Genomic DNA, 27,597 nt, shown 5'->3' with positions numbered 1-27,597 from the left:
ATGAAAAACCAAGTTCGAAGCTCCAGCAGCATGCAGGGTCTACAGTACCAGTTCTGAAAATTGCTTGAATAGCGACTTTTAATCAGCCTCAGAGAATAAAGTGCTATTTGTATGGGAATTAAGCTTGTCTGCAGCTTCTCTTTGGATTTACACAGACATATAACATGCAAAACTGCAAGCTAATCAGGATTACACAATCCTGCAAGGTGCTGAGCACCTCCTCTGGTGTGTTGAGGGCAGACTATTCCCATAGCTTACAATGGGAGTGAAAGAGGCTCAGCACCTGAGCCAGGGTGAAACAGGGTAACGCGGCACTGTGTTATAACACATCATAAGATGGTAATAAAAGGAAAGGAAGGCAACAAAAAAGTTTATATATCTCATGACAGTCTATAAATCACTGAACAGTAACATCTGAAGTAACTTAACTGCTGTAATTATTAACTGTGACCTTAAGGATTGAGACAGTCCTTACCTGAAACACCGAGTCTTGCTATTTTACATCTTCTCTGAAGCAACATATACTAACAGCTCCATTATGAGGGAAAGGAGGACAGTAGATTCTTCTAGTTCGGCTGCAGATCCGAGTGAAGGGATGGGGACTTTAAGGCTGAAGCGAGAGGTTGGACTGATTAGCGCTGTGTCGTTAATTGCTGGAACCATGATAGGGTCTGGGATCTTTATGTCTCCAGAGTGGGTGCTGTACCATATGGGTAGTCCTGCAGGTGCTCTCATCATCTGGGCTGCTTGTGGTCTGCTGGTCATGTTTGGAGCCCTATCTTATGCTGAACTTGGGACTATAATTAAAGAGTCAGGTGGGGACTATATTTATATCTTAAGGAATTTTGGCTCTCTTCCTGCTTTTCTTTTCGCATACACTTCCATCATCGTGGTAAGGCCTGCCAGCATGGCAGGTATCTCTTTAAGCTTTGCCAAATATGCTGTTGCTCCATTTTACCAAGGATGCTCAACCCCTCAGGTAGTGGTCAAGTGTACGGCTGCTAGCTGTATCCTGCTTTTAACCATCATTAATTGTCTCAATGTGAGGCTGGCCACAGCCATTATGAACATATTTACAGTGGCCAAACTGTTAGTTTTGCTGGTCATCGTGATAGGCGGAGTGGTGTTGCTCATCAATGGACACACACAAAGTTTCCAGGATGCCTTTCAAAACACAACTGCAGGTATTGGGCCAGTTGGAGTGGCATTTTATCAGGGACTGTGGTCCTACGATGGATGGAACAATCTGAATTTTGTGACCGAGGAACTTAGGAAGCCTGAAGTGAGTGAATTATACTGATTTTACTTTATTTGTTTAATTTTGCAAATAGCACCCTTGATTTTTTTTTAAAGTTAATGAGAGGGGCAATGCTGTCTAGTGGTTAAAGCACGGAGCCAAGCAAGCTGGGCTGTGTCCCTGACTTGTTTGTGATTTTGAGCAAACCATTTAACTTCTCTATGCCTTATTTAACAAGCATGCAGACAAACGAGATCCAGTGGATATAGTGTATTTAGATTTTCAGAAAGCCTTTGACAAGGTCCCTCACCAAAGGCTCTTAAGCAAAATAAGCAGTCATGGGATAAGAGGGAAGGTCGTCTCATGGATTTGTAACGGGTTAAAAGATAGGAAACAAAGGGTAGGAATAAATGGTCCGTTTTCAGAATGGAGAGAGGTAAATAGTGGTGTCCCCCAGGGATCTGTACTGGGCCCAGTCCTATTTACAATATTCATAAACCATCTGGAAAAAGGGGTAAACGGTGAGGTGGCAAAATTTGCAGATGATACAAAACTACTCAAGATAGTTAAGTCCCAGGCAGACTGTGAAGAGCTACAAAAGGATCTCACAAAACTGGGTGACTGGGCAACAAAATGGCAGATGAAATTTAATGTTGATAAATGCAAAGTAATGCACATTGGAAAACATAATCCTAACACATATACAATGATGGGGTCTAAATTAGCTGTTACCACTCAAGAAAGAGATTTTGGAGTCATTGTGAATAGTTCTCTGAAATCATACACTCAATGTACAGCAGCAGTCAAAAAAGCAAACAGAATGTTGGGAATCATCAAGAAAGGGATAGATAATAAGACAGAAAATATCATGTTGCCTCTATATAAATCCATGGTACACCCACACCTTGAATACTGCGTGCAGATGTGGTCGCCCCATCTCAAAAAAGATATATTGGAATTGGAAAAGGTTCAGAAAAGGGAACAAAGATGATTAGGGGTATAGAACGGCTTCCGTATGAGGAGAGATTAATAAAACTGGGACTATTCAGCCTGGAAAAGAGGCAACTAAGGGGGGATATGACAGAGGTCTATAAAATCATGAGTGGTATAGAGAAAGTAAATAAGGAATTGTTATTTACTCCTTCTCATAAAACAAGAATAAGGGGCCACCAAATGAAATTAATAGGTAGCAGGTTTAAAACAAACACAAGAAAGTATTTTTTCACACAACACACTGGCAACCTCTGGAACTCCTTGCCAGAGGATGTTGTGAAACCCAATACTATAAACAAGGTTCAAAACGGAGCTAGATAGATTCATGGAAGATAGGTCCATCAATGGCTATTATCCAGGATGGGCAGGAATGGTGTCCCTAGCCTCTGTTTGCCAGAAGCTGGGATTGGGTGACAGGGCATGGATCACTTGATGATAACCTGTCTGTTCATTCCCTTTGGGGCACCTGCCATTGGCCACTGTCAGAAGACAGGATACTGGGCTTGATGGACCTTTGGTCTGACCCAGTATGGCCGTTCTTATGTTCTTATTTTCTCTCTCCATATATTGGGGATTAAAATAGTCACCAATCTTTGGTTGAATGGAGCCATGTGAGTGCAAAAGTATACAGAGCATATTTCATACCAGTGCAGCACCAAACAAATTCACAGATCTAATAGAAGGTGCACAATTCAATGGTAATTTAAATTACAATGAATATCTTACATTACACAGCACTTCTACCCAACGAATTTTAAACACTGAAAGGCAGACACCTTTAGGGTGGAGGGAGACAATCTACGGAAATACAGCACACTGTTCCACAGCACATGTGGGAACAGGAAGAATTTTGGTCAGGTGATTTCCATTTGTGATATCTTCAGTAAAACCCCCTGTGTTTAGTATTTGATCGTTCATAGATGTTAAGGCCAGTAGGAACCGTTACAATCACCTAAACTGATTTGCTGCATAACACAGGCCAAAAATCCTCACCGTGCTCTCAGTCCAGTTATCAATGGACAAGTATTCATATCACAAAACTCCATAGGACAGTTAGGGCTAATTGTCACCTATGAGCTGTGATCTAAATCTGATCTAACCCTTTGACGTGTTGAATGTTCAGCAATTTCAGGGAAACATTCATTGGATGATGCAACAAAACAGGTGGTCTTCAGGATTGGCAGCAGATAAGCTAACGTTAAAATGATCAAGAGTCATGCAGCAGATTAAAGTACAATACATCTTTGTAAATGCTTGGTTTAATTATTCACTTGACAACATAATTATAATTTTTTTCTCCGTTAGGAAAGGAGTACTTTCTGGTGGGAAATGATAGCTTGTAATCTTAAAGAGTTGTGGCTAAACAGATGGCACCCTTGGAAAATCATTATTCAGTCATAACTGGACCCTCAGAAACTAACCAATAAATAAGGGACATTTTATGAGAACATGTTGGGAGATAGTATGTCTAGTGGGTAGGGCATTGGCCTGGAGTTCAAAGAGACCTGGATTCTATTCCTGGCTCTGCTACTGACTTACTGTATAACCGTGGGCAAGTAATTTCACCTCCCTATGTCTCTGTTTCCCACCCACCCTTTGTCGGTCTTGTCTATTTAGATTGTAAATCAATCAAGGCAGGAGCTGTCTATGGGTTTGTATGATGTCTAGCCGAAGGGGACCCTGATCTCAGCTGGTGTTTCTAGGCACTATTGCCATACACATAATAATTATAAGTGTAACTGACCCTCATCTTGTCTCAGATAGGCCTGTGCAATGGCACATACAAACATTACACCACAAGCTTTGGAGCAAGTGTTGTCTGTGCAGCTATAAGAGCCATGTAGGCATTTAACATTTGATGTCATTCCAAGAATGACAGGCGCTCTGAAAACAAAAGAGATCTTTATTCCCAGGGCAGGGATAGAATGAAAGTCATAAATTAGTGAGAATGTTACACTAAACAATACATGTCGTTAGGGTATAACACAGTTAGCAAATCCTGAACTAGCTACTGGTCACACCAACTCTTTGGTTCAGACCAGGACAAACTGGCATGCGTCTGTGTGGTCCTTTGGAGGAATCACAGAGGTATTTCCAAAATTGGGACTATCTGTGGTGCAGATGTCTTTCCTCTTTGTTCCTCAGCATACAGTCTCTCTAGCAGGAGTCTCCCCATGATACAGCCATGCTCCTGTAGACTTCAGTTCTGTACCAGCACCTGCTGCACCCCCTGGTCTCTCTCTCTCTTACACACACACAGTCTCTCTCTCACACACACACACAAAATAAAACAATTCTAAACAAATTAAGCTAATTCTCCTACAGGATGGGAAGGACGGACGAGACTGATATTGTTATTTGTATTTTAAACACTTAGTGGTGCCAGCTACTCTGATTATAGATCTATCCAGGGGTGAAAGTAACTTGTCTTAAAGGACTTACTGGTACGCCGGAGTCCTGAGTGGGGGGTGGGTTGGGGGCTCAACTGGAAGAGGCTGGGCCTTTAAATCCCCCAGGCCCTTGAAATCCAGATTTAAAGGGCCTGTGGCTCCAGCTGCAGTAGTGGTGGCTGGGAGCCCCAAGCCCTTTAAATCACTGCCGGAGCTACCAGCTCCAGAGGAATTCGGGAGCCCCGGGGCTCGGGTGGCGATTTAAAGGGCCCGGGGCTCCAGCCTCCGCTACCACAGCGGAGCCCCAGGCCCTTTAAATTGCCACCCGAGCCCCGCTGCCGGAGCCCCGGGGTAGCAGCGGTGGCAGTGGCCTGGGGCTCGGGTGGAGATTTAAAGGACCAGGGGCTCCGGCCGCTGCTGGGAGCCCCAGACCCTTTAAATTGCTGGCCTGGGGAAGCTGGTATGGTTGGCGGTGTACCGGCTCTTGCTGGTACCCTGGACCAGACCAGACAGGCTTCCTTTCACCTCTGGATCTATCTAAATACCTAGATAGATAAGAGTGGGTGTGAGGGCACTGATGGTACACACAAGGCTGCTCCTGACCGTGGTCTTCCTCTGTTCCCCTCACTTCTACTCCTGATCCCTTCTTCTCCAACCCCTGGCAGTCACAATTGTAAAGAGAGTTTGTAAGCACATGGTTGGGGAAGCAAACAATTATACATGAATGTCCCAGTGAAGGACCTTGGCTATGGACAGTTATAGTGAACTTCTGCATTCAAGGCCCAGTCTTTCAGTCCTTATTCAGGCAAAACTCACTCAAGTCAATAGAATTGTTGCCTGAGTGAGGACCTCGGGACTGAGTCCATGGTGAAGGTATTGTGTGAAAAACATGATTTCACTTTGACTACATCTGCACTTAAGAGTGTACAGGGTTACATGTGTGTCATAGGTTTATTCCCCACTTTGAACTTTAGCGTTCACCAGATGGGGACCTGCATGGACTCCTCTAAACTAAAATCCTAGTTTAGATCTGGTTCTCGCTGCCACCAGTCAAGTTTTAAGTGTCTGACACACTCCCTGTTCCCCCAAAAACTTTTCCTGGGGAACACAGATCCAAACACCTTGAATCTCAGCACAAAGGGAAATAATCCATTTCCCCCACCTTCTTCCCCCTCCCCTTGTCCTTGGGAGAGATACCTTGATTCAAACTCCTTGAATCAAACAAAGAGGGATTCACTTTTCCCCCCTCCCCTTCCCTTGAAAATCCAAACAAGGGAAGAAATCAATCAAGTTCTAAAAAAGAAAAGATTTTATTAAAGAAAGAAAGAAAGAAAGTACACTATCTCTGTAATACCAGGATGGAAAATATCACAGGGTCTGACTTATAAACCTGGAGAGGACTTCCCCCCTCTCTCCTCCTCAGAATAATCAAAGTAACAGCAAACAGGAATAAAGAATTTATCCAGCAAACACACAATTGCAAATACAGAAAGTAACTCAAAAGACTAATCCGCCTTTTTAACTAATACTCACTATATTGAATAGAAGAGGCTATTTCAGGAAACTTGGAGAACTTGAAGGATATGACTGGCCTCTCTTAAATCCAAAAAGAGACTAACTCCAGACAAAGAAACACAGACAAAGGCTTCCCTCCACAGAGATTTGAAATTATCCTGTCCCTTGATTGGTCCTCTGGTCAGGTGTTCATCAGGTTACTGAGCTTGTTAACCCTTTACAGGTAAAAGAGACCTTAACCCTGATCTGTTTATTTATGACAATGTGCATATACTGTGTATCCCGTATCCATGACGTGTGTCTACATATGCCATGCTGGGCACTGGTATATGCTGTGCAAAGGCATATATCTGCATCTGCACTGCCCCTTTTTGGTATGTGACATTAGTGGTATCCCAGAGTCCTATGCATTGCTGGACACACTCTGAGAACCACCTTGCTGCATGTCGCTGGTACTGTACCCCGCCTCCATGCACTTGACAACGTTAGCTCCCACTCGTCTTTCCCTTCTGCCAAACTGTGTTGGAGGTATGGAACAGGTCCAGGAAGATGTGGTTCTGCTTCTGCTATTACTCGCAGAACAAATGTTCATGGGGTGCAGTACTGGACAGTGGATGGAATTAGTTCAGAGAGCTGTCAGGTGATGAAGATGGCTGACCCAGAGGGGGAATGAAAATCCACTCAGGTCCCATGGAATGGATGGTTTGAATGCTGGGATCATGATGGTATGCCATGAGTGGGCCACCACTTCTGGTCCCAGAGAAGTGGCACAGTGTGGTGGGATGACATCATGCTGGAATCCTGGGATGATGACCAGTGCCTCAGAACTTCAGAATGAGGAAGCAGACCTTCATTCAGTTGTGCCAGGAGCTTGCACCAAGCCCCCACGGCTAGACCATTCGATCTCAGAAACCCATACCAGTGCAGAAGCGGCTGGCTATTTCCCTTTCAGGGAAATCAGGCAACACCTGGACAGCTATCGGTCAGTTGCCAACCAGTTCAGGGTTGGGAAGTCAACTGTTGGGATGGTGGTTGTACAGATATGCCATGCTGTCAATGCTGTAATCTACCGATGCGTGGTTGGCATAATGCAAGTCTCTGAAATTATAGTAGGATTTCAGAGGATGATTTTTCCTAATTGTGCGGGGCCATGGACAGAACACACATCCCTACAGTTTTCCCACTAAAAGGGGCCAGTAAGTATGTGAACTGCAAAGGTTACTATTCACTAGTTCTTCAAGGCTTGGTGGACCGCAGGGGTTAGTTCATGAATTTAAACTCTGGACACACAGGGAAGGTCCATGATGCCAGGGTGCTCCGGAGATTGGGGTTGTACTTCAGGGTGTGGAAGCAGGGAAATAATTAACAAGGATTTGAAGGGGATTTTAATGCATGTCAGTCAGTTAGCAAAAGTCAGGCCATACTGTAACCCTAATAACGTAAGACTTGTAAAAGCAAGGATAGTGCAAGGCGAAAGAACAAGAACTGTGTACAAAGTTATTACGACCTTGTAACTAATAACCAAATATGCAGGCTTGCTTTTCTTAGGAGTAAGACAAATAAGATAGCAGAATGGCTTATGTATAAACAAAATGTAGTGTTGCTTTTTATTGTCTGTATTATTGTTAGTTATTGTCTGTAACAAAAGTATAAAGGCTTGCTGTAATTGTTTATCAGTTAAAAGACCTGTCCAGGACTGGGGCGACCCTGTGTCCTATAGCACTCTCTCCCTCCATTGTAATTACTAAAAAAATAATAAAGTATTTAATTTTGCTGCACCCAAACAAAAAGCAAAAACTGAGTTTTTCTCCGACAATTTGGGGGCTCGTCCGGGATGGCAACGCCCACAGACCCACAGACGGCTACTACAGATCATTCCCCTTCGAACCCCATGGCGCCACATAAAAGGTATAAGACCGTTTAAAATCTCTATTGGGGTATCGGAGGAGGACTGTCCGTGAGGACGTCTGTCTCTGTTGGGCTCACGCCATCTGAACGTATTAACTATGCAGCAAGATCAAATGCAGAGTGGTATTGGGGAAAGGCCCCAACAAGGTTAGTTTATAGCAGTATTAAAAACTGCTAAGTTGGCCAACAAGGTAATGCATAGATAAATGCATAAAGTAATGCATAGGTAAATGCATTAAAATGCACCAGTGCTAAGGGGTTTTTACCGCCTCAAGAGGGGTTGTCATACCGCCTCATGGTATTAGTCCAAACCAAGTAAAAATGCATCGTAGTTAAAAAAAATAAAAATTAAAAAAAAATAAAAAGGTTAAAAAAAAATAGCTAACATGCTCAGTCTAAAAATAAAGCGCTGGCCCCAGTCAAAAACACCACTCACGGCTAAAACTTAGCTAACTACCAAAAAAAAAAAAAATAATTGCTGCAGTTAAACAAAATTAGTGTGCAGCGGGCAGCCCACCCTCCTCCTTAAAAACCTTTTATAAATATTCAAATTAATTTTATTTAAATATCTAAATGTTATAGTTATAAATATGTATTAGTTTTAGTTAATATATTTACCAATTAAGTTAAAGCTTTTCCCTGCAAAAAAGCAAATGTCAAAACTGTTGTAAAATTTTGCTTAAAAATTTTGTACCATGTTTTGGCATCCCTATAAATATCAACAGTAATCGTAAAACTCATTTTACTAAACAAATTATAAAAAAGTTATATGCAGCTCACTGCCCTCACCACCCACAGTCTGCTAAAACAATAAAACGCCAAATCAAAATTAAAAAAAAATAAATAAACTGGCCAAAATTTGTGCTAAAACAAACTTAAAATGGCCAAATGCCCTTCCTTTAGCACTAATAAATATAAAAGCCATTCCCAATCAAAAAACTAAACTCAGCCCTCATAAAATTTTAACAAAACGCCCAATGCAACTACCAGCTGCACCCCCACTAACCTAAGCTCAAATAAACATTCATTTAATAAATAACATAATGCTTAAATATTGTCAAGCACTAATAAAATGTATTAAGTCTTTTTATACACAGGTAAAAAAAGCACTACCAAAAAATCCTGTGCAACCCTGCCACTCATTAAAACCAAAAAACTAAGTCTCCATAAAAATCCATCAACAAAAAACTGCCTTGGCTCCACGCTAAAAAAGCCCTTTCCAAGTCCTGTTAACTACCAACACCGCTGTAAAATGCCACAAACTAACTGCTTAAACCCAAAATTCTCACTGCAAAAAAACCCCTCCACATCAAAAAAAATTTCCTACTAATAATTAGCCTATTCTTTCTTCTAATTCCACTGTGCATCTAAACAGCAAAAAAAATAAAAAAAAATAACGTGCTTATAACCTCTCCCTTGTCCACTAACAAACCTACTGTGCCTTTAAACTTTTCTAAAAAAAGCAAACCCATTACAGGGTGATGTCCTGGTAATCTCCCCTGTAAAATGCTGGACCACAACTGCTTCAGAAAGAAGAAGAAGAAACACCCACTACACTGACATTGCCAAAGTCCAGGAATTCCTGACTAAAAAGGACATTGAGAATCCTTGTTAATTATTTCCCTGCTTCCACAAAGGGAAAGACGGGAATTTATTCTTCCAAAACAATGTAACTATGTATGGTGCTTCTGTGCCGACATTTATTCTGGGGACTTTGCGTACCCACTCCTACCATGGCTCATGAAGCCTCACCCCGACATCTCTGACCCAAGAAAAAGGGAATTAAACTACAGACCGAGTAGCTACAGAATGGTAGTGAAATGCGCTTTTGGGCAATACCTGTGGACCCATCTGGATGCCAGTGTGGCCCATGGGGTTTGGATTATCATGGTGAGCTTGCTTTGTATAAACTATGTGGGGCTCAATGGGAATACTTCCACAGCCAGTGGGCACAAGACAGAACTGCTTTCCCAAGCTTATACAAGGGTGGTGGAGCAGACGCCTGATGGGATGGAGTAGGAAAAGGCTCAGGAAAATGGCAGCAAGGTTTAGGATGGTGCTGATTTGAGAGTGCCTGGACTGGTACCCGGAGCATGGATGGGCCCTGGTTCCCCTACCAGTCACTGGGGAAGCAGCGCAGGGGTCTCAAACTCAATTTACCGTAGGGCCAGTGCCAGTCCTCAAATCCTCCCAGCGGGCCAATAACGTCACTGAAGATGGTGTTCAGAAAAGAAAAGGTTTATATTGTATTTTTTATTTTGAATTTTTTAGAAATAATAAAACTGTCATACAGCTTTATACAATTCTTCACCTGCCAGAGAGTTTTTAGTGTTTGCCAGACACCTGGCAATGCTTCAGTTCTGTCAGTTTGTTGATGTTTGGCCTTGGTGACTGAGCAGTTGAAACCTTCAGGACTGCAGCAAGGTGTGCACCAAAAGGTTGTGTTTGGTATTTTGACTTGTTTATATTCACTGTGGAAATTTTTTTCTCACAAATGTAAGTGCTACCCAACAAGGACATGATTTTTCTGAAGGTTTTGCAAAGATTTGGGAAAGATGGTGGTGGCTGTCTGAAGAACTCTGTGACATCCTTGGTTTCTCTGGATTTAGTCTTTAAAGATGTGTGGCACTGTATATCAATGAGTTCCATTTGTAAATCATATGGTTCTGTTTCCACATCAACAGAAAACGGATTAGCAAACATATTGAAGCTTTCTTTGTGCTTTCTGAAATCTGAAAATGGCTGATCAAATTCTTACAAAATCAAGTCAAGTTTAGTAGTGTATTCAGAACCACTGAACTGTATTTCAGAGCTGAGCTCTTCCACAAGTGACTTGCATGCTAGGAAATGAGTGAGATTCCCCTGAGAAATCTGATTTTTCCACAATTTTAGTTTAGTTGTGAATGCTCTCAGATTATCATACACTGCTGTAACCAGCTGACCTGGACCTTGCAGCTTCAGGTTTAGGATATTCAGCTCTTGTGTTACGTCAACAAGGAAAGCAAGATCTGTCATCCATTTGTGATCTTCAAATTCTGGTACAGGCATTTTAATTTCTTCCATGAATCTTTTCACCTCTGTTTTCAATTCAAAGAATCTCTTTAAAGTAGAACTCCTGCTTAGCCAGTGCACCTCAGTGAAGTAGAGCAAATCACCGTATTTAGATTTAATTTCCTCCAAGAAAGCAGGAAACTGTCTGTGCTGCAAGCACCTGGAGCAAATGTAATTCACACATTTCACAACAACTGACATGACATTATCAGATTTCAAAGATTGACCACACAGTGCTTGTTGGTGAATGATGCAGTGTAATGCTATTGGTTGCTTAGCGTTTTGCTCGGCCAGTTTTCTTTGCACTAGTGCTACTAATCCATTTTTTTGACCAGGGCTGCCCGGGGGGGTGGGGGGTGGGGGGCTGTGGGGCAATTTGCCCCAGGCCCCGAGCCCCGCAGGGGCCCCCATGAGAGTTTTTTGGGGCCCCTGGAGCAGGGTCCTTCACTCGCTCCGGTGGCCCCAGAAAACTCTCGCGAGGCCCGGGCCCCTGGAGCTTCTTCTGCTCCCGGTCTTCGCTGGCAGGGGGTCCTTCAGCTCCGGGGGGTGGAAGGACCCCCAGGCGCCGAATTACCGCTGAAGCGGGACCCGCCGCCGAAGACCACAGGCCCCCGGAATCCTCTGGGCGGCCCTGTTTTTGACCAATGATTTCTGAGGCCCCGTCAGTGGTTAAGCTTGCTAACAAGTGCTTCGGCAGACCGTATTGTTCCAGTGCTTCTGTGAGGCAGTGAAAAATGTCACTGGCCGTTGTTCTACCACGCATTGTGGAAAAGCTGAGTAATTCTTCAGTTACTGCCAAGTTTTCATCAACGTCTCTCCCAAATATGGCAAGCTGCATACTGTCAACCAAATCGGTACTCTCGTCAATTGTGATTGAACATGCGCGGAAAGCTGTGCTTTTCTCAATGAGCTGCCCATCGATATCTTTAGAGAGCTGCTGCTGCTTCGCTAATTCTTTTTTCAATGGTAAGACCATCTTCTCTCTGTGTTCTCCCTGACATTTATCATATTGCTGCGCATGTTTCGTTGTGTAATGTCGTTTGATATTGTAGTCTTTTAAAACAGCAACTTTACCTTTGCAGTTCACGCATGAGTTAGTCTGTTTGTACTCGGTGATAAAGTCTCTCAGGGACCACCAAACACCTTCACCAAGACCATCCTACCATGAGGCAGTTCCTGCTCCACTTTCCCACACTCCATGCTCTGCTGACAGCAGGACCTTGCTGGGCACAAAAGCGGCTGAGGAGACCCAGTCATGGTCTGCCCACTGGTCAGATGCAGGTGGTGAGGAGCCTGGCTACTACCCTAAAGAGATGGGGCAGTGGGTGATTCTAACCCTCCCTGTGTTGTGTATCTGGGATTATGCTCCCATCAGGTTCAGTGCCTCCTGATGCTCCTGCTGAGATGGCCTTCTCCTACACAACCTACCAACATGACATGGGACAGTGGGTAAAAAAGTAAATAAAGGGCCCCATTTCATTACACAGACCTGCAGTGCCGACAGCTAGAAAGAACCTCTTTCCTTTCTTCTTATCTTCACCTTATCTTATCTGCCAGCACCAGGCACATTGCCTCCCTGCAGGCACCGCTCCTGGAGCTCCCATTGGCCACGGAGTCAGCGCTCGGGGAGGGGGACGGAGGCAACATGCCCCCTCACGCTGTTATAGGAGCCTCATGAGTCACGCCATCTACTAGCCTGTTTCCCACTCTTTTCCCTCGCTCCCTTGGCCTCATGCCGCCCTGGCTGACTCTGCCCGGCGACTAGTAATGGTATCTCTGTCACTCTCCCCCAGCCAATGGGAGCTGCGGCGGGCAGTGCCTGCAGCAGACAGAGCTGGCAGCGTGGCTGCATGGGTCATGGCCCCACTAGCAACAGCAGGGATAGGGAACTGCTTGCAGGTAGCCAAGCTGCCCGAGGTGCATGTCCCCCAGGCAACAGACCTCAAAAGTTTTATGAATGACACATTGCCGAGTGCAACCCCTGGGAGGGGTTGGATGGAGCAGGATGGAGCAATGTTGGGGGAAGGGGCATGTGAATCTCTCCTGCCCACTCCCCTCCCACCCTCCCTCCTCCCAGCCGGCAGCTACGAGGGCCAGATGAAAGAACTTTTTTAAAAGTTTCCACGGGCCGCAGTGGGGAGGTTCTTGGGCCCCAGATGGCCCACGGGCCGGGACTTTGAGACCCCTGTATTAACATATATACGTGGAACAAGAACGGTTTGTAACAGGAACAAATGACCCTCCCCCCATAGCCAAATTCCCTTACAAGTGGGCAAAAATTACTTTATGCAAAGACATCTCCACAACCTTCTCCTCTCCTTGAGAAGAGGGGGAATGCCCGTGGACTATTGTGTGGTGTGACAAATGGGGACATCTCCTGTGTGGGGTCTGGAGGCCGAACACAGGCTGTACTAGGACTGGACCGGGATCCTTCAAGAGGGGATTTTGGTGACTGAGGAGGACATAGTGCTGGGCATCCAGCATGCCCCTCCCCAGCAGGGAGGGAGATGGGATTCACTGCTGCTGGAGAAGGAAGAGGTGGTGTTGCCTGTTCCCGTAAAGGAGCAGTGCCCCCAGCAGTGGGCAGGCCCTGAAAACATTACGCTACCAGTTGAACTAGGGGCTGTATGAGTGCATGAGTCTATTTCCTCTGTGCACTCCCATTGCCCGTGCTGTGTCTCCATTTGCAGGAATGCCTCATCCTGCCTAAGAGCCTGATCCTCTCTTGCCCTAGGAAAGTCCAACTGCCCCTGACTCCTGTCTACACCAACAGGCAGGTCCTCCAGAGTCCTTGACATGTCTGGGGTGCCCCTCTGCCCTACCACCAGAATGGGTTCCCTCTCAGCAGCAGAAAGTCTTGCCATGACAAAGACCCGGGTAGCATTATATTTCATTTTTATCTTGGAAGGAACCTAAATCCCCTCACATAACACAACTGTACTGCTGAAGGCCACAGTATTGATACTTTTTAGAATCCAGGCAATGCAGCTGTTACAGCCCCCTTCTTTCATACTACTTTGGCAGCCCACAAGGAAGCAGCCGAGATTTAAAATGGTAGGATACCTGCCTTACTTTTATTAAAATGCAATGTTTACAGCGTGTGGGGTGGGTTCGTTTCTTTCAGGGGTCATGGTACAAGTCACCGTTCTGTTCTTTAAAGGCTGCCCGTCGCTTGGAGAACATAGCAGTCCTGAATATACCAGAATGGAAAAGACTGTGGAGGGCACCCGGCCACCTATGCTAGAGAGATGTTTCTAATAAGGGTGACCCCACTATTGCTGAGTGGAGGAGTTTGGTGAACTAGGGAGCTGGACCACGCCCATTTGCCCTGCTGTTAAACCCGGGGAACCAGCTTGAATTTCTGCTGCACCAAATATTTGCTGAATTATGCCCTCAGGGCTGGGTGGAAATTTGAGAGGAAATTGACTAGCTAGCAGACAGAGTTTCCTTCCCATGGTAAAGGAACAAAGAACAACAGAAAACATCCACTCACCCCTGAACTCATCCCCCTTCCCCCCGCATCACCAGAAAGTCCAACCCCTGTGTTCAGTGAGCAGCACTGAAAGGGACAGGGAAACCACAGAAGTGCCTTTTCTTCACTACACCTTTGGATTAACACCTCTCCACTGCTAAGGGATACGGCATTGTGTCGGTACTGCCAGAGAGGATGCCTCACTCACCCCCACTTCTCCCCGCTTCTGCAAAGTGACTCAGTGTAGAGAGAGGCCGCATGGACTGGGAATGGTAATAAACATTTGCAATGGTCACAGGGAGAATAGAGTGCCCTGCCTTTCCTTGGACCAACAAATGGTTCCCTTTCCCTTCCCGGACCCATACCCAAGCCACCACCTCTCCTCCCCCTCCATGCAACTCCCATTTGCAAAGGGCAGGAAGTGGAAGAGAGGGAAGTGGGGCGGGTTTCAGTCTTTAAGCAACCGTAACCATAAGTGTCATAAAATTGTTCTTTTCCCACCCAGGCCCTATCAGAACCTGCATCCCTTTCCCTTCAGTCCCTATCTCTGTTCAGCGTGCTAGTCAACAAATGCTCAGGCACACAGGGACACAGGAACTCTGTTATAGCCGCTGCTAAATGCTTTACAGTGGTTCATGGGAATTCAATAAAATAGGTTATGGCACAAGAATGTACATGTGACCATGTCCACACTCACCCTATCAAAGGTTTTGCTGTGCATTAATTGTCAATGAAGATTTCAATTCCAGAGTGAGTTGGCCATCAGCAAGAAGCAGCTGTAAATATCCATCGCGGTGCTGGAGCCCTTAGCTCATCCTTCTTTATCTCTTCCCTAGGTGAACCTTCCAAGAGCGATGACGATTGCCATTCCTTTGGTGACATGCCTATATTTGCTGGTAAACGTGAGCTACTTCGCAGCCCTGACTCCAGCCGAACTTCTGTCTTCGGGCGCTGTGGCCATCAGCTGGGGGTGAGCTATGTGTGTACTAACAGTGTCACTGCGGCCCAGTGGCTAGGGCACCAGACTGGCATTCAGGAGAACTAAGTGCTACTCGCCGCCCTGCCACTGGCCTGCTGAGTGACCTCGGGCAGGTCACTTCACCTGTTTCCCCACCTGTAAGATAGGGATAATGACACTAACTTCTTTTGTAAGAGGCTTTGAGATCCACGGATGGAAAAGTGCTATATTATTATTAGAGCACTGGATTATTTTTTATATTTTTATCAGCCCAAAGATTTCCAGAGCACCTCCCAAGCCATATAAACACAGTACCACCGAGATGGACCCATAGAGTGAGATTATGCCACGCAAAAGCTCACAGGCCAGAAAGGGCTAGTCTGATCTATTCTGGACTCTGGCTCAGGCCTTGGGTAAAGTGTGTCTTCTTAGACCCTTTTTCAACCCCCTTAGTGCACCCCTTTCAAGTAACAGGCCTGTGCCTCCACTTCTCTTGGGAATAGGACCCAGTAGCGGGGTGGTCGCCTGCTCCGGCCCTGGAAGGGTCAAAGCCAGCCCTGGGATAGGGCTCAGGCTGCGAAGCAAAGCCTGGGCTGATTGGGGAAGTAGTCACGGTTGGGGCCACACCCCAATCAGGCTGCAGCTGGCCCTATAAAGGGGCTGCTAGACTGGCACTCAGGCACAGTCTCTCTCTAGGGTTGAGAGGGATGGGCCTGGCTGCTGGGAGCTGAGAAGGGTACCTAGACTGGAGCAGGGCTGGGGAAAGGCCAGAGGAGCTGGGGAGCTCTGGCCTGGAAAGCCCCAGGCTGCAGGCCTTGACAAAGGCCGGAAGGGGTACTGGAGTTGCAGAGGGGCAGCCCAAGGGTAGGCAGAGGCAGCAGGTCCAAACCCCCCTTGCCAGTGATGAGTGGCTTTTACACTGCAGTCTGCCCCAGTGAGCGGGTGCTAGACGGTGACTGGCAGTAGCCAAAGACTGAGGCGAGGTGGGGATAGGGGTTGGGGGTTCCCCAGGGAGGGGAGACCCAGTGACACTGTGGGGTACTGCAGGGGGCAGAACCCTGAGAGAAGGGGCACCGGGGTCCGGGAGGGACACGGGGCCAGCGGCAAGGTGAGACGCCGGCCTGCAGAGGGCGCTCTGGAGGCTGGTGAGCTAATTCCCTGGACGATCAGCCGGAGGCGCCGCAGGGGTGAGTTGTCGCCCTGCTACAGACCCACAATTCAAACACTCTCCAACTGGGTCTCTGGATTATGACCCCTGGTTGTCATCAACCGTGTTACCAAGTAGGCCCAATGGGCTGGGCACCTGCAAGAGTTTCCCTTTGGATGCCTGTGGAGATTAACAGTGTGCAGTGACATAGAAGCAGCTTCTTGAGAACAAAGCGTGATTCATTTGCCAACAGGCTCTCAGCATGCAGAGAAATGGATTTCAGACAACAAAGACAACTATCCTCGTACTGTCTTACCTACTCTTGGCATTCCCTCAAGCCCCCAGATAGCCATGACTTAGCCTTGGTGTCCCCCATTCACTTGGGGACCAAGCGACAGCCTGCTTGCTGCAGACCCTGACTCTCAGTCAGTCTGTGTCAGCCTGTGCCAGCTGACAACTCCCTGCAGGACGGATCTTGTAACTGATCAGCATCTTTTGATCTCCAGGTTCCCAACCTTGGCAAAACTGCATAAGGGTGGTTTAGCTCGACAAACCTTGGCGCTCAGGGATGTGAAAAATCCATCCCAATGAGCACTGTCGTTATGCCAAGCTAATCCTTGGTGTAGATGCAACTAAGCTGATGAAAGAATGCTTCCATCGACCCATTTGCCATTGCTTAGGGAGGTGGTGTTCCTCCAGCGACAGAAAACCCCCTTCTGTCTGTGTCTACATTACAGGGCTACACTGGCATAGCTTCTGTGCTGTAGGTATGCCACTATAGTCCCCATAGTGTAGACATGGCTATGTCACCAGGGTCGGGTACAAGAACTGCCTCACCACAGCTGTTAACTTGGCCACTGTGTTTGAGTGTTTGTTGGGATGTGCGCTGTCCAGGCCATTGTGTTACCTTTCCAGCTAGATTCCCCTATTATCCCCCTTTCTGATCTAACTCCATGTAAATAAACACACAGAGCATGCACAATATTCATAAAAATAATAAATCCCCTTCCCTTTTGTGACGAAGGGGGAATGTTCTTAATGTGTTCTTTGAATACTGAGGGGGGAGTATTGACCTGGGAAGGTTGCAGGGGAGTTTTCGCTGGGACTGGCGGCATTGGGGATGGGAGACTTTCCTTGAGGGAGGATACCTGAGCACGTAACATGAGAACCCAGGAAGGGGGTTGGAGGCCAGGTGACACCTCTGCCCGGGAAATTGGACAAAGGCTGGGGGGAGGAGCCGGGGGGAGGCGAGTGAGATGACGGAGGGAGTTTCAGTTTGGAGCTGGCTGGGAAAATGGAGGGGAGCCCAGATGGGGCTCTGGCCTCCCAACAGGGCTCTGGCCTCCCTGCCCTCCCTCCCCTAAGATTGACCTAACTGAGGGGTCCTGTTGTCTGCAAGACCTGTCTTGGACTGTGTTTCTGTCGTCTAAATAAACCTTCTGTGTTACTGACCGGCTGAAAGTCACGGTGAATTGCAGGAAGCCAGGGGTGAATCATAGAATCATAGAATATCAGTGTTGGAAGGGACCTCAGGAGGTCATCTAGTCCAACCCCCTGTTCAAAGCAGAGCCTTGTCTCCCCCACACTCTGTAACACCTTTACCTGTTCACTGCAAGCTCCCAGTTACATCCACCTCTAGGACAGGAGAAGCAGCTGGCCTGCTTGCTGCAACTTCTGTGTCTTTTTCCATGTGTCTCCTTTTATTGCTGCTCACTGACATTCCCTGGGCAGCCTCTCCAACTCGATCACTCCGTGTCTCTTTTCAAGGCCCGTGTCCTGCGATGGTTTAGTATTCTTCTTTGGTCCTAGGCTTTGCCTTGGGAAAAGTAAACCATTCTAGCCTGGCTGGAGCTAAGCAGGGGATATCCCTCCATTAACATCTTCCCCATTGTTTCCTCGAGGTCCCCTAGCATTCTCCATGATAGTTCCACTGTTTCATTTCCTGTTTGTCCCCACTCTAACAACTTCCTTAAATTGAACTCCTTGCTGTTAGGCAGGATAATATTAAACAGATAATCTGAGGTACAAAAGATATTTATAAAAAGCCAACACATCACTCCCTCATTCTCCACACCCTGCATACACAGACCATAGAATTTCATCAAGTGATTCCTGCATCAAGCCCCTGGCTTCTGGGTGAGATATAGCATATCTTTTAGAAAGCCATACAACCCTGATTTTAAGACTTCAAATGACAGAGAATCCACCACACTTCTAAATAAGTTGTTCATGGGATGGGAGGACAAATTTTGGCCACAAACACTGAGGCAATCTCTATTCTTATTAAAATTCAACAGGACCTTTGTTTCTAGGGATATGAGACAACAGCTCAGGTTTTAAGAACTCAATTATGCTCTTACTGCATTGTTAATAACCCTTAATATAATTGAAAACAGGAGGTCAAAGGACCAGTGTTCTGCTCAAACCAGTTACAAAACCCCATTAAGTTCTGGGGGCATGAACTTTCTCTGCACTTCCTTTCCTGTCATTCCTGATTAATGTGTTATTTGTGAGTTATCTGTTTTATAACCTGCCTCCTTCTCCTGCTTGACTAACCTTTTCACCCTGAGAGCACAGCTTTGGAAGAAACATGGCCCCAGAAACCAGGAGGTGGGTGCAGTGCATGTCTGAGGGAGGAGGGGGAGGCCCAAGGTGACCAGGAAGTGGGTAGGGCAAGATGCTTATGGAGCATGAGTGAAGGTTCCAGCAGCAGTGCAAGAACTCTGAAAGTCACGTGTTAACTGCTGGTTAAAGTAAAAAAAGCTGCTAGAGAAATGCATTATCTAGTGGCCAGAGCACAGGACAGGGAGCTAGGAGTTCCTGAACTCTTGTCCTCCCTCAGATAATTATGGCTGAAATTTCAGAAGCACGGTCTCCCTTTGGGTATAATTTGCATCCACAGAACTGCCTCAGCATTTCTTTCGAGTCAGCAATTGGGTAGCAAATGCAAATCTAAATGGTTGCACCTTGAGAAAGCATCTCAGATTTGCACCTGAAGTTCATTTTCAGAGCCCCAAAAGTGCAGCTGCCAATTTTGTAGGTGCAAACCAGTGGGGTTGCCAACTCTTGAGACTTTATTGCAATCCTGGTGATATTTGGAGTTTTTTCTGAAAGCCCCACCTTCTGAAGTCATGGGATTATGTGAGGCCCTCACCTTAATTTTTTTTAAAGGTGGAGCCCTCCTAGATTCAGAGAAAAGCTTGAAATGATGAACAATAAAGGCTCAAAAAACAGAAGGCAAACACCCTTCTCCCTTTTAATATTTTTTATATTATGATTTGTAAGCTCATCTCGTATTTTGGAAGGGACTTAACTCATGATTTTTGAACTCCTGGGATTGACAAGACTGAAACAGGGTGGCCGAGCCTTAGCCAGGCTGAAAGTATAATCCAAATCTAGTGGCTTCCAATACAATCTGCTGCAAATGCTGCCATGTCCCCGTCTCCCACTGCCCACTCCCCCTCACACACATTGTTTTCTCTCTCCCTTTTTCTTTACAGTGGTACAGATGGGTTCAAGCCACAAAATTCAGATTGAGATTTCAAGCATAAAATGATTGGGTTAGAAAGGACCGCAAGGATCATTTAGTTTAACCCCCTGAAGATGTTTGGATCTGGGATTTTGGTCCATTAAATGCACACAAATGGTGATTTCTTTGACAGGCCAATGTTGTTGTAATACATTTACTATTGTTAATTTCACCCTCCATCATCCCCAAAGGTAGAATTTAGTTTTAAGTACCAGTTTATAGGCAGGAACAAGAGGCTATCATCCCAGCATCTGCCTCCAGAGACCTCTGCAACCTTACATTTGGTTTGTTAGGGGAACACCAAGCTGGATGAAGCCTGCCCCAGTTTTTATGGTTCTGATTATCCTCTTACTGATTTTAAACCAGTGTAACTCTATTGACTGATACGGAGTCATGCCTGATTTACTCCAGTGAGAGAGGAGAATCAGGTCCCCTGTGTTTAGCAACCTTCCTTGGACAATCCATAAACTGTTTTCTGGACTCAAAGAAATGCAACTCTAGCATGTCTCTCAGAATGTACTCTGGAATCATAAAGCAACAGGGCAGTAACTAATGCCGAGGTGTTGAGAAATGTACACGTGGATTTAAAGAACTATGCTTTTAATGCATGTTTGAGGGGGTTGTTGTTTCATTCTTTCTTTGTTTGTTTGTTTGTTTTTTGGTAATAATAATCATTTAAAAAAACCTCTGACAACCCTTCGGTTTCACGTCAGCATTCTTCCCAGGATTTCTCTCCTGCCTCTTTAGACAATTAAACAAGAGGCCCCAATCCTACTCCTATTAAAATCAATAGGACTTTTGCTATTAACTTCAATGACAGCGAACATAGGCCCATGGTGTAACAGTCACACTGCATTTCTTGAATGAATGCAATCCAGGGTTCAATCCTCGGCATAAAAAAACATGAACTACCATTCCTTAAGGGCATTTTTCCAGTTGGTCAGGATGACCGCCTCTGCTGGCCACAGCATTGCACAACTAGTTAAAGATGAATTAAGGGAGAGAGACTGATTGTCTTCCTCTGTCATGTTTAAAACCATTTGCTTTTGCATGATCTGTCGCTTTGCTGTTTTATTTCCTTGTCACTTAGGAATAAAGTTCTGGGCAGCTGGGTCTGGGTGATCTCATTGTCAGTTGCGCTGTCTTCATTTGGGTCAGCGAACGGAACGTTTTTCAGTGGAGGCCGTGTGTGCTATATTGCTTCAAGGGAAGGCCATATGGTAAGGGAGTGGAAACTGTCTATTCAAGGTTTGTGCTATTTCCCCCTTAATGGTGGCACGTGAAGCAAAAAAGGGGAAAAAGCTGCTTTGAGCCATTTACTGATATATAAAGACATCCTCATTGTTTGACCCCCCTCGTCTGTTTTGTTTTTTTTAAAAACACACACATTAGAAATATTAGCCCCTTTTGCTGCAGGAGTTTAGAAAACTCTGTGGATTGACTCTTCGGTTGCTGCTGGCCCAGCCATGGCTGAAGTGGGAGGTGATGCAGAATCAGACATTGTTCATAAACTCTCCCCATTCGGGCTTGTCTGCATGTGGAAAGGTGCGGCTCTGAGCACCAGCAACAGAGCGTGCAGATGAGGTGTGGGCTTTTTTTTACCCCCAGGTCATCTACTGTGGTGGAAATACCTGCACATTGGCTACATTCGTGCTCACACCATTGCTGGAGCTGAAGCTGCACATGTATTAGCTCAATGGTGGGGTGGGGTCGAGGGGAACTATCAAAAACGTTGAGTGTAGACATAGTCTCAAAGTCTTTCACACTTAAGGATCTCTCTCAATGGTTAAAGTAAATTGAAACAGGGTGGGGCGGAGGGGAGGGGAGCTGTGAGGGCGTGCTGACCCCTATGCCAAGGAGAAGAAGGGGAGCTCTTTCTCTGCACTTAGCAGGGAAGCTGTGTTCCTTCTAGCACCCTCCTATTATAGTTCTTGCTCTCCCTCATTTCTCCTCCCACTTGCATAAGTGTAAGACTCTGCATCCCCTACGGCCTCAGCTCATGGACTCTTCAGTGTGTTTAAATGCCTGGGCCCATGCAAACAACTCAGGAGGTTATGTGTCGCATGGCTCCTTTTAGAAATGAAAGATGGTGTCATCCATACATAGAAAGTTCTGGGCTGTATATGATGCTCTGGGCAGTTTGGGATCTGAAAGCTCTGAGCATGTGCATTAACAGGTAGTTCAGAATGTATGCCATTACCCTGCTTTTCAGGCAGTAGGGTAGTATTATAACTGAGCACCTATACTCATTTCAGAAATTAGACAGAGTGCTCTCTTTAAACCCTCCCATTCAGAACCAAGCAAGGGAAAAGCTAGCAAGTTACCCCACATTCTGTAACAAATCAGGGGTTGTTTGGGGGCTGGTTGCAACAGTCTTTCGTTTCTAGATGCTTAGTTCCCCAAATGGTCCCACTGATGTCAAGTCCCACTGGAAAGTAACTGAAAGTAGCAGAGCTGGAGAACAATGAGGCTGCCCAGATGGAACATGGCAGGATTTGCTTTCAGAATCTTTATTATTAATGATGATTAATGATCCAGAAAGAATCTGACTTGGCTTTCTGGTACCAGCTAGAGGCTACAGACTGACAGAATCCCCTCTTTTATTTGCAGCCTGAGCAAATCTGATAGGAAATCATTGAGCCATGATAAAAATAGCCTTGAGGCGTTCCATGCTTACACTCTTCAGAGTAGAACTGCTTTTTTATTAGAGCACTTAGCTGCTGGTTAAGATCCCAATCCTGAACGCTTGCTTCAGGCAAAACTCCCACTGCAGCCTATGGGAACATGAGTATGCATTTCAGAATTGTCTGTCTGTTACCCTTTGCTTTGACTTTCAGCCAGATATTCTGTCCATGGCTCATGTGAGATGCCTCACGCCTTCCCCTGCTCTGATATTTACATCAGCCATGGCTTTAATAATGATAATACCAGGAAACTTCAGCAGCATAGTAAACTTCTTCAGGTATGGTTAATATTTCCATTTCCCCTCCCCTTCCCAGAATCTGTTTTTACATTTTTAATACATTCTCTCTACCTGCTGCCTTCGTTAGCTCAGGTTATCATTTTCTAGCTAACAATTGCCGGGGGAGAGAAGAAGGGAAAGTGTGTGACTAACAAATTTGTGACATGTGAATGCTGCTGTGATTCGCAGTAATTTACAAATGGATCCATACCTGTTGTTTTCATAGATTATAAGAAGAAGCCACTGTGATCCTCTCGTCTGACACTATATAATACAAGCACAGGATTTTTCAGAATCAATTCCTGTTTGAACTAGAGCATATATAGAAAAGCATCTAATCTTTTATTTAAAAATTGCTAGTGATGGAGAATCTACCACAAACTTGGTAAATTGTTCCAATGGCTAATGATATTTTCTCCATTTTAAAGTTTTGATCACTGTAGGTGAGAAAAATGGAGTGTATATTAAGTGTTGGATTTAGGACAATTAAAAGGGGCTCTTTTGTACTAAAGTTAATGATTCCTTTCCTTTTTAAGCAGTGCACTTTCTTAAAGATACACACAGTTGCTATCTGAAAAACAATGCTTTTATAGTCAGCTGATCTAATTCCTGAACTCAATGTAGTAACCTTTTTTTTTTGCAGTTTTACAGCTTGGCTTTTCTATGGCACAACTATTGCTGGTCTCCTGTACTTAAAGATTAAGAAACCGGAACTGCCAAGATCATATAAGGTAAAATTAAAAAAAAATATGTTGCCCATGGAAGTGAGAATGATGTTGCAGCCATGATAGACTTTACCAAATATTCTCTTTAATCCCGTCTGGAAGGGCTGAACATTAGTGTACTATGGAGACAGATAGCTACCTGCGAGGAAACTGCTCTAAAGCTAATTAAACATGTATTGTATGTAAAAAAATAAAAAACCACTGCCCTTCACACCAGGGAAGGTTTATCTTTAGGCCTGGATCTCAGACACTGCTTCTTTTTAAGGATGGGAGAGGAAAATAAAATCAGATTCTGATCTCAAAAGCTACTTCTGGCTACTCCTGGGATGGGTCATCCCCTTCTGCAGGCGAATCCGTGAGAAGAGGATCTAGGAAAAGGAGCCCTCTAAAAGGAGCTCCTGAGTCATTTTGCCATGGCTGGGGCACATGTTTGCTTCCTAGGGTACTGGTTCCCAAATACAGCTTAGCTCATGGGATCCCTATGAGGTCCTGTTCTGGAGTCACCTGTTCCTCTCTCCAGTGCCCCGACGGATTGCGCAGCTCCAGAGAAGATGTGCTGCAGGGCTTCTCCTGTTAGGCGGGGAACTCTTTAGAAAGGAGAGTTCCTAGGCATAGAGGGGTTCACTGAAAAAGAGAACACAGAGCAGGCTCCATTCACAATCCATTGGCTTTTCTTTGGGATGGGGCAATGCATAGATTTTGGGGTTCTCCATGAGGCGTGGAGCAGGGTTAATATTTAAAGCTAGACTTGACAAAGCACTAGTGACGGTACAGTGGAGCATGGCCCTGCACTGGCAGGGTGATGGAAAAGTCCCAGTAAGGCACCTATTACCTGTGATTCTGTCCTGAAACTAAGACAGCGAACTCCATGTTGTTGGCTAAAGAATGAAACAGTGGAAGTCAGGGCCGCCCAGAGGATTCCGGGGGCCCGGGGTCTTCGGCGGCGGGGGGCCCCCGCTTCGGCAGTAAGTCGGCAGCTGGGGGGTCCTTCCGTTCTGGGACCCGCTGCCAAAGTGCCCCAAAGACCCGCGGCGGGGACCCCCCGCCGCCGACTTACCACCGAAGCGGGACCCGCCGCCGAAGTGCAGCCCCCACCACGGGTCTTCGGGGCACTTCGGCGGCGGGTCCCGGAACGGAAGGACCCCCCGCCGCCGACTTACCGCCGAAGACCGGCTGCACTCTGGCGGCGGGTCCCGCTTCGATGGTAATTCGGCAGCGGGGGGATCCTTCTATCCCGGAGTGGAAGGACCCCGGCCAGCGAAGACCGGGAGCAAAGAAGCTCCGGGGGCCTGGGCCCTGCGAGAGTTTTCCGGGGCCCCCAGAGCGAGTGAAGGACCCTGCTCCAGGGGCCCCGAACAACTCTCGTGGGGGCCCCTGCTGGGCCCGGGGCCTGGGGCAAATTGCCCCTCTTGCCCCCCCGCTCTGGGCGGCCCTGGTGGAAGTGCAATCCCCTATTCAGTGTGTTTTATGTGCCTCCCGAGTCTCAGTTCACACAGGTAATGGACCTGTTACCATTTTTAGCTTGATAGTTTTGTCTCTTTAGCTCAAACTGTAGCAACTCATGTCACTAACTCCTGAGGTCCCCTGACCTTGGCTAACATGGCAGTGGCCATAGAAGGATCTGTCCTTGTGACACACCATTGTCTGCAAGAGAAACATGTTCACACCCCAAGTAAAACTAGAGTTTTTATTAGAATTTTGCCAGAAGGGTTGAGGCCCAGTTGGGAGTGAGCAGGGGCTGAGGCAGGCAGAGCAGTGCTGCTGAGCAGTAAGGCTAGGGAGATCTGTGGAGGGTCCCATCCATGCTCTCCCTATTAAACAAGCACAACACCGTTGCCCTCGGCAGTTCGATACCCTACTTTCAGGAAGGAATCACGCAGTTAGAGATGGAAAAGAACAATTGGGGCATCTAACCTATCTCCCTGTCAGTGCAGGATTATTCCCTCTTGTTTATTTACAGGTCTTTGGTGAAATTTTAAATTAAATTAAATTTAAACTTAATTTAAATGTAAGTTTTGGATTAAATATTTTTAAGGCGAAAATTACAGAAATAGGCTACTTGGGCATCCACCTGTCGGTGCATGTGTAACCTCTATCTGCTTGGTGTGGCACTCTGTCCCCCTCTAGTGGCATCTAGACCATCTGGAGCAGGGGTCGGCAACCTCTCAGAAGTGCTGTGCTAAGTCTTCATTTATTCACTGTAATTTAAGGTTTCGCGTGTCAGTCATACATTTTAATGTTTTTTAGAACGTCTCTCTCTATAAGTCTATATATTATACAACTAAACTATTGTTGTATGTAAAGTAAATAAGGTTTTAAAAATGTTTAAGAAGCTTCATTTAAAATTAAATTAAAATGCAGAGTCCCCCCAGACCAGGATCCAGGCAATGTGAGTGCCACTGAAAATCAGCTTGAGTGTGCCTTTGGCATGCATGCCGTAGGTTGCCTACCCCTGTTCTAGAGATTAATGAGTCTGCTACAGCCTTAGGCTGTACACCAAGCTTCAGCTGTCCCAGGTTCGATCCTGCCTGCCGATGACCAGGTCTGTTGGCATTACACAAGTACAAGTGATCAGTCAGACACCATTAGAGGATTTGTGGTTCTGTGTTCATAATCCTCAGTGTACCTAGAACATGCGCACACAGGTTTAATGGCTGGCTGAAGAGTTTGGGCCCAAAGGCCCAGTTTTGCAAGGTGCTGAGTGCCTCCTGGAAAGTGCTATTCCAGGATGGGGAGGGCATTCAGAACTTCACAGGGTCAGGCCCAGGATATATATGGTCCTTTACAGAGATGTTTTGCTTTCACAGGTTCCAATTATTATACCAATAATTGTGCTGATTGCATCTGTGTACCTGGTGCTGGCTCCAGTCATCGACCAACCGCAGATCGAGTTCCTCTATGTCATCCTATTCATCCTTAGTGGTATCATTGTTTACTTCCCATTAGTTCATTACAAACGCCATCCCCAGTTTTTACAGAGAGTCACTTTGCATCTCCAGCTGCTCCTGGAAGTTGCCCCGACTGCTAAGAACACGAACTGATTTACTACACTGTTGGCTGCTCCTACTTATTTATTCCAATACTGAAGACCATATTTGTTTGAGATATATGTGCAAAATAGCTTGTTCATAGGGGAAGCAGAATAACTACATTAAGCAGATTGGAAGAAAATGGAACAAAAACATCTGGTAGATAGACATGAGCCAATGGAAGATTCCTTGTGTATTCTGGGGATACATTATTCCTTCCACACACATATTCTGGACCTCCAACCATTGCTGAAGACTCCACAGTGCATCATGTATATTTCTATCCTGGCAAAGAGGAAGAGGAATTCTCATGAAGGATTCATACTTTTATTCAATCAAGGAAACTGTTTTATCATTACATTTGTCAAATTTAGAAAATTCTGCATCAGAATAGGAGATATGAGTGAAGGTGCAATTTGGGGGATTGCATGTAGGGTTAATGCAGTTGTGGACATGCAGAAATATCCCTTCTTGTCCATTATGGGGTAGGTTACCCATTTCCATACATGTGACATAGGGGGAGGGAGGGATTCAATGTCTGACCTTCAGTTCCAAAAAGACCAGTGTGCTAAAACTGCAGCTTCACTAGCTCAGCATGTAAAAGACTCTGCTCGCCACACAAAATGGGCTGGGGTACTCCCGAAGGGGACCAATGCACACATACACAACCATGTACATTAC

General features: G+C 45.8%; 1 protein-coding gene across 1 annotated transcript; it reads left to right on the top strand.

Annotated features, from left to right (window-relative positions):
• Window positions 1-538: 538 nt before the first annotated feature.
• LOC123366124 (b(0,+)-type amino acid transporter 1-like) lies at window positions 539-26,928 on the top strand. Its single transcript, XM_045009260.1, has 6 exons — window positions 539-1,282; window positions 15,403-15,536; window positions 21,291-21,420; window positions 23,038-23,162; window positions 23,806-23,893; window positions 26,695-26,928. The coding sequence occupies exons 1-6, from the start codon at window positions 539-541 to the stop codon at window positions 26,926-26,928; spliced, it is 1,455 nt and encodes a 484-aa protein (XP_044865195.1).
• Window positions 26,929-27,597: the final 669 nt, after the last annotated feature.

Source organism: Mauremys mutica, chromosome 3, assembly GCF_020497125.1.
Source record: "Mauremys mutica isolate MM-2020 ecotype Southern chromosome 3, ASM2049712v1, whole genome shotgun sequence".
NCBI lineage: Eukaryota > Metazoa > Chordata > Testudines > Geoemydidae > Mauremys > Mauremys mutica.
Note: the sequence above shows the minus strand (reverse complement) of the source record. Positions and strands in the feature narration are given on the sequence as shown.